Source organism: Papaver somniferum, chromosome 5 (assembly GCF_003573695.1).
Source record: "Papaver somniferum cultivar HN1 chromosome 5, ASM357369v1, whole genome shotgun sequence".
Classification (NCBI taxonomy): Eukaryota; Viridiplantae; Streptophyta; class Magnoliopsida; order Ranunculales; family Papaveraceae; genus Papaver; species Papaver somniferum.
The window spans coordinates 40995269-41003226 of NC_039362.1; the positions used below are offsets into that span (position 1 = coordinate 40995269).

A 7958-nucleotide genomic window follows, 5' to 3' on the forward strand; every position below is an offset into this window, starting at 1 on the left:
ATATACTTAAGGATTGCCTCTAGGGTTTAAGTTCCCAGTTTTTCTGTTGCTGCACAAAACCAAAAAGAAAAGAGCAGAACAGACGAATAGCTATGAACGTGGAAGACTTATTTCCTTTGAGGTTTTCCGTTAGGATCATTGCTAGCGATTGAGGTAGGCGCAACACTAACTAAATCTTGTTTTTATTTGGGTTAAAATTATTTAAATTCATATTTATTGGTTTTAATTGTTGTGGTGATGTGACTGTATTGTATTTATTGATTTCATCATGATATTGAAGTTGTGTGATCTATGTATGTGTTTGATAAATTTCGGTCCTTGGGAATTGATGGTTGCTTCCCAAAAGACTTTCCTTTTTGATGGGTACGAGATATCCTTGGGAGTTGAAGGTTGCCTCCCTAAAAACAACATGAGGTTCATTAGGAGTTGGTGGTTGCCTCCTATTTGATTGCTAAACCCATGGGATCCCTGGGGCGAGCGGATTGATTGAATTTGTTGTTGTTTATGGATGTGGTGTTTCCATGTGTTTGTGGTGTTGTTAATCATGCTGGATGTTTTTAAAAAGGAATTGAAAAATGTTGCATAAAATGTTTTGTTGCTTCTTTTCCTACTGGGTGTCACAACTCACGTCGTTTCATGACAAAAATTCCAGATTTTATGGCACCACAAGGAGCTAATGGCGGAAAAGCATAGAGATCGATTTTGGTGCTTTAACTAGTAGTTTGCATTGGATTTATGGTTGAATAAGTGTAATAAAATATTATCAAACTCTTATAGATGATTTATTGAGTATTCATGGATTATTAATACTTTTCAGATTATTGGTTTAATGTGCAACCAATGAAACAATGCTTTGTTAAAAAAAATTCTATTTGATTAGATAATAAGAATTTCTGAGTCATGTCAGTTTGACTGTTAATGATAAATATTCTATAATATATATATGCATGAATATTTTATACTATGCGTAAAACTCAAGGTAAATGAAGTGGTTAAAATATTAGAATTTTCTGAGTTCCAGAATATTTTTAAAACAATTTTTTTCACTGTACGAAATTCAGGAATTTTCTGACAGATCCAACTATATAGAAGTTTTACTACCTTCAAACTATTATATGTTATGTTTTAGGTTTTGATGTCTTCTGTAAACTTGAAGATATTTCTGTTTCCTTTTTAAATTGGTAAACTAAACCTGATTTGGAGTTGTGAGTGATTTTATACGAATTTTATAAAATGGACTATCTCTATTTTGCTTTTCTGCAGTTCTGGTCAACTATGCGTTTGACTGTGGTCAAAAGGTCTTTAACATAAACTAAAAATTATAGAAAATTTATGAATGGAACTATTACGAGTTAGGATTCAGAATGTATAATCATGATAATTTTTTGATTTGAATTGAGTTCTGTAAAATTCTAAGATTTAACTGATGTCTGTTTCTGTTTTATAATTATTCCTTAAACATGCGACTCTTTTGGATTAAATCTGGAACCATTAACGGTAATATTAATTTTTATGGTAAACTATAGTTCTTTAGGGTTAAGGTGGGTTAATAATAACGTCAGGTTGACGGTTCAATTGGCCCACAAGATGAGGGTTTCGGTGAAGTTGTTCGTGCTTTGAATTTTGTTGCTCAAGCGATGCAACAACAAGTGAATCTTAATCAGAATGCACCTCCTCCTCCTCCACCACCTAATCAACGTGCTTTGTTAGTTAGAAGGTTTATCGAACAAAAGCCTGATTCCTTCAAGGGTAATCCTGATCCACTAGTTGCTGAAGATTGGATAGATAAGATTGAGAAAATATTCACTCTACTAGACGTGAATGACGAGGATAAGCTGAATCTTGCAGTTTATAAGCTTGAGGGTGAAGCCACTCGCTGGTGGGAATTGACTCGTCATTCTAGGAATGACGGTCTGTTTACCTGGGTGGAATTTCGACTCGCCTTCCTAAGTATTTTCCACAAACTGCACGAAACCAACGCATGATCGAGTTTATGCAATTGACCCAGAGAAATATGACAGTAGCGCAGTATCAAACCAAGTTTGAAGAACTTTCTCGGTTTACCACTCACTTGGTTGAAAATGAAGAGTTGAAGGCTTTTAAGTTTCAGGAGGGACTTAAGCCTTCAATTAAGAGTAGGTTGTTTGTTTTGAAGATTACCTCTTATAATGAGATAGTGGAGAGAGCGATGATCGCGGAGAGAGATCTTGAGGAAGCTGCGAGAATTCGTGAGCGTCATGATGGCGATAGGAATGGGAACGGTAAGAATATAAATCACTCGTACGAAAGGAAAGAGAACGGAGATGATGCACAAAGAAATCTTCAACATGTTGTGTGTTTTGAGTGTAAGCAACCGGTCATTATAAGAGGAATTAACCCCAACTTGGTGCTCAGCGGGATCAACAACCTCATGTGGCGCCACGTCAGAACCGAGGTACCCTCTAAATTTCGTGACGAAATTTCATTTAAGGGGGATAGAGTTGTAAGGCCCGTCCCAATTTTCTAAGGGTATTTATGTTACTTTTACTAATACGGGTAAAATAGTCATTTTATATTAAGAAAAGAAATCTTGATAGTAAACACTTAGCCTAGTATATATATTAGTGATCCTTTGTAATTTATAGGATTTACTTGATTATCATTCTTATAAAAATATAGTAATATTATTTTATCTAGCCTTAAGCTGTTATAGTGGCTAGTTTTGGGCACATGTCGTTTTTGGTTTAACTAGACACATATATAGAAGAGGTCCGCCATGTTAGATTTTGGTTAACTTCCTAGTATGCACATTTGAAACAAAATGAGCCAGTGTACTCCGTAATGTGAATTAAATTAATTAAACATGTTTTGGCACGTGGTGACGTCCTACTGATTGTGAACTACATCAAGGGTTCCTTAGAAATTGGAAGGGAAAGAAAAATAATTTTAGCTGGTTAGAGGCTCCACTAGTTAGAAAAGATTAATCTAAATGTGTTTTGAAAATGTCTATGTCATTACCATCTTCTCTTGTTTCGAAAATGTCTCTGTCGTTACCATCTTCTCTTGTTTGTCATCTTGCCACAACTCACATTGTAATTGGTAAGTAATTGTCATCTTGCTACGTGTTCGGTTCTCATTGGATAGTTGATTAGTTGTTTGTGCACTAAGTAAATTTAGTTGAGATGAAAACATAGATTCCCATATTAAGTCGGTCAAAGATGAGATTTACTTAAACCATATATGTTGCATGCGTACGTTTTGGAAGAATTAAGGTTGACTAGGAATAATTCCACCACCGACACCTTATATATATACTTAAGGATTGCCTCTAGGGTTTAAGTTCCCAGTTTTTCTGTTGCCGCACAAAACCAAAGAGAAAAGAGAAGAACAGACGAATAGCTACGAACGTGGAAAACTTATTTCTTTTGAGGTTTTCCGTTAGGATCATTGCTAGCGATTGAGGTAGGCGCAACACTAACTAAATCTTGTTTTTATTTGGGTTAAAATTATTTAAATTCATATTTATTGGTTTTAATTATTGTGGTGATGTGACTGTATTGTATTTATTGATTTCATCATGATATTGAAGTTGTGTGATTTATGTATGTGTTTGATAAATTTCGGTCCTTGGAATTGATGGTTGCTTCCCAAAAGACTTTCCTTTTTGACGGGTATGAGATATCCTTGGGAGTTGAAGGTTGCCTCCCTAAAAACAACATGAGGCTCATTAGGAGTTGATGGTTGCCTCCTATTTGATTGCTAAACCCATGGGCTCCCTGGGGAGAGCGGATTGATTGAATTTATGTTGTTTATGGATGTGGTATTTCCATGTGTTTGCGGTGTTGTTAATCATGCTGGATGTTTTTAAAAAGAAATTGAAAAATGTTGCATAAAATGTTTTGTTGCTTCTTTTCCTACTGGGTGTCACAACTCACGTCGTTTCATGACAAAAATTCCAGATTTTATGGTACCACAAGGAGCTAATGGCGGAAAAGCATAGAGATCGGTTTTGGTGCTTTAACTAGTAGTTTGCATTGGATTTATGGTTGAATAATTGTAATGAGATATCATCAAACTCTTATAGATGATTTATTGAGTATTTATGGATTATTAATACTTTGGAGATTATTTGGTTAATGTACAACCAATGAAACAATGCTTTGTTAAGGAAAATTCTATTTGATTAGATAATGAGAATTTCTGAGTCATGTCAGTTTGACTGTTAATGATAATTATTCTATAAGATATATGCATGAATATTTTATAGTATGCGTAAAACTCAAGATAAATGAAGTGGTTAAAATATTAGAATTTTCTAAGTTCTAGAATATTTTTAAAACAATTTTTATTCACTGTACGAAATTCAGGAATTTTCTAACAGATCCAACTATATAGAAGTTTTACTACCTTCAAACTATTCTATGTTATGTTTTAGGTTTTGGTGTCTTCTGTAAACTTGAAGATATTTCTGTTTCCTTTTTAAATTGGTAAACTAAACCTGATTTGGAGTTGTGAGTGCTTTTATACGAATTTTATAAAATGGACTATCTCTATTTTGCTTTTCTGCAGTTCTGGTCAACTACGCGTTTGACTGTGGTCAAAAGGTCTTTAAGATAAACTAAAAATTATAGAAAATTTATGAATGGAACTATTCCGAGTTAGGATTCAGAATGTATAATCATGATAATTTTTTGATTTGAATTGAGTTCTGTAAAATTCTAAGATTGAACTGATGTCTTCTGTTTTATAATTCTTCCTTAAACATGCGACTCTTTTGGAATAAATCTGGAACCATTAACGGTGATATTAATTTTTATGGTAAACTATAGTTCTTTAGGGTTCAGGTGGGTTAATAATAACGTCAAGTTGATGGTTAGATGTTCCTAAAAGAGTTTTTATGTATCCGGTGCGACAGAATTTCTGAATTGAGCATAAATAAAGATTAGACAAAGAATTAGTCGTTTAGCCTTGGGCCAAGTATGTAAGTCTGGGCCTGATATTAAATGTAGCATTTCGGATTTTGGGTTTGGATTTTGGTTGGAATCCGGGCCCGAAATTTGGGGTGTTACAGTTTGGTATCAGAGCTAGTTTGATCGTTTAGGCAGGCTAGTTTCTGAATAAGTCAATGCGTGTATATGCTTGTATGTGAATTGCTTGCAGCAATTGTTGATTGTGTTTTTCTAGAATGCGTAATAGGTTGTATTTCTTTTACATAGAGAAATTCTCTCTGTGATACTTATTTATAATGTCCTTCATTTAGGACATGTCTCGTCGTACTTATGGTTCAATTGGCCCACAAGATGAGGGTTTCGGTGAAGTTGTTCGTGCTTTGAATTTTGTTGCTCAAGCGATGCAACAACAAGTGAATCTTAATCAGAATGCACCTCCTCCTCCTCCACCACCTAATCAACGTGCTTTGTTAGTTAGAAGGTTTATCGAACAAAAGCCTGATTCCTTCAAGGGTAATCCTGATCCACTAGTTGCTGAAGATTGGATAGATAAGATTGAGAAAATATTCACTCTATTAGACGTGAATGACGAGGATAAGCTGAATCTTGCAGTTTATAAGCTTGAGGGTGAAGCCACTCGCTGGTGGGAGTTGACTCGTCGTTCTAGGAATGACGGTCTGTTTACCAGGGTGGAATTTTGACTCGCCTTCCTAAGTATTTTCCACAAACTGCACGAAACCAACGCATGATCGAGTTTATGCAATTGACCCAGAGAAATATGACAGTAGCGCAGTATCAAGCCAAGTTTGAAGAACTTTCTCGTTTTACCACTCACTTGGTTGAAAATGAAGAGTTGAAGGCTTTTAAGTTTCAAGAGGGACTTAAGCCTTCAATTAAGAGTAGGTTGTTTGTTTTGAAGATTACCTCTTATAATGAGATAGTGGAGAGAGCGATGATCGCGGAGAGAAATCTTGAGGAAGCTGCGAGAATTCGTGAGCGTCATGCTGGCGATAGGAATGGGAACGGTAAGAATAGAAATCACTCGTACGAAAGGAAAGAGAACGGATATGATGCACAAAGAAATCTTCAACATGTTGTGTGTTTTGAGTGTAAGCAACCGGTCACTATAAGAGGAATTGGCCCCAACTTGGTGCTCAGCGGGATCAACAACCTCCTGTGGCGCCACGTCAGAACCGAGGTACCCTCTAAATTTCGTGACGAAATTTCATTTAAGGGGGATAGAGTTGTAAGGCCCATCCCAATTTTCTAAGGGTATTTATGTTACTTTTACTAATACGGGTAAAATAGTCATTTTATATTAAGAAAAGAAATCTTGATAGTAAACACTTATCCTAGTATATATATTAATGACCCTTTGTATTTATAGGATTTACTTGATTATCATTCTTATAAAAATATAATAATATTATTTTATCTAGCCTTAAGCTGTTATAGTGGCTAGTTTTGGGCACATGTCGTTTTTGGTTTAACTAGACACATATATAGAAGAGGTCTGCCATGTTAGATTTTGGTTAACTGCCTAGTATACACATTTGAAACAAAATGAGCCGGTGTACTCCGTAATGTGAATTAAATTAATTAAACATGTTTTGGCATGTGGTGACGTCCTACTGATTGTGAACTACATCAAGGGTTCCTTATAAATTGGAAGGGAAAGAAAAATAATTTTAGCTGGTTAGAGGCTCCACTAGTTAGAAAAGATTAATCTAAATGTGTTTTGAAAATGTCTCTGTCGTTACCATCTTCTCTTGTTTTGAAAATGTCTCTGTCGTTACCATCTTCTCTTGTTTGCCATCTTGCCACAACTCACATTGTAATTGGTTAGTAGTTGTCATCTTGCTACGTGTTCGGTTCTCATTGGATAGTTGATTAGTTGTTTCTGCACTAAGTAAATTTAGTTGAGATGAAAACATAACTTCCCATATTAAGTCGGTCAAAGATGAGATTTGCTTAAACCATATATGTTGCATGCGTACGTTTTGGAAGAATTAAGGTTGACTAGGAATAATTCCACCACCGACACCTTATATATATACTTAAGGATTGCCTCTAGGGTTTAAGTTCCCAGTTTTTCTGTTGCCGCACAAAACCAAAAAGAAAAGAGCAGAACAGACGAATCTACGAACGTGGAAAACTTATTTCTTTTGAGGTTTTCCGTTAGGATCATTGCTAGCGATTGAGGTAGGCGCAACACTAACTAAATCTTATTTTTATTTGGGTTAAAATTATTTAAATTCATATTTATTGGTTTTAATTATTGTGGTGATGTGACTGTATTGTATTTATTGATTTCATCATGATATTGAAGTTGTGTGATTTATGTATGTGTTTGATAAATTTCGGTCCTTGGAATTGATGGTTGCTTCCCAAAAGACTTTCCTTTTTGACGGGTATGAGATATCCTTGGGAGTTGAAGGTTGCCTCCCTAAAAACAACATGAGGCTCATTAGGAGTTGATGGTTGCCTCCTATTTGATTGCTAAACCCATGGGCTCCCTGGGGAGAGCGGATTGATTGAATTTATGTTGTTTATGGATGTGGTATTTCCATGTGTTTGCGGTGTTGTTAATCATGCTGGATGTTTTTAAAAAGAAATTGAAAAATGTTGCATAAAATGTTTTGTTGCTTCTTTTCCTACTGGGTGTCACAACTCACGTCGTTTCATGACAAAAATTCCAGATTTTATGGTACCACAAGGAGCTAATGGCGGAAAAGCATAGAGATCGGTTTTGGTGCTTTAACTAGTAGTTTGCATTGGATTTATGGTTGAATAATTGTAATGAGATATCATCAAACTCTTATAGATGATTTATTGAGTATTTATGAATTAGTAATACTTTGGAGATTATTTGGTTAATGTACAACCAATGAAACAATGCTTTATTAAGGAAAATTCTATTTAATTAGATAATGAGAATTTCTGAGTCATGTCAGTTTGACTGTTAATGATAATTATTCTATAATAGATATATGCATGAATATTTTATAGTATACGTAAAACTCAAGGTAA

General features: G+C 34.9%; 1 protein-coding gene across 1 annotated transcript; it reads left to right on the forward strand.

Annotated features, from left to right (window-relative positions):
* The first annotated feature begins 963 nt into the window (after positions 1 to 963).
* Positions 964 to 5629, forward strand: LOC113278977. The gene is made up of 8 exons (XM_026527693.1): positions 964 to 979; positions 1130 to 1181; positions 1264 to 1279; positions 1563 to 1911; positions 2088 to 2261; positions 4415 to 4466; positions 4549 to 4564; positions 5240 to 5629. The coding sequence occupies exons 1-8, from the start codon at positions 964 to 966 to the stop codon at positions 5627 to 5629; spliced, it is 1065 nt and encodes a 354-aa protein (XP_026383478.1).
* The last annotated feature ends 2329 nt before the right edge of the window (positions 5630 to 7958 follow it).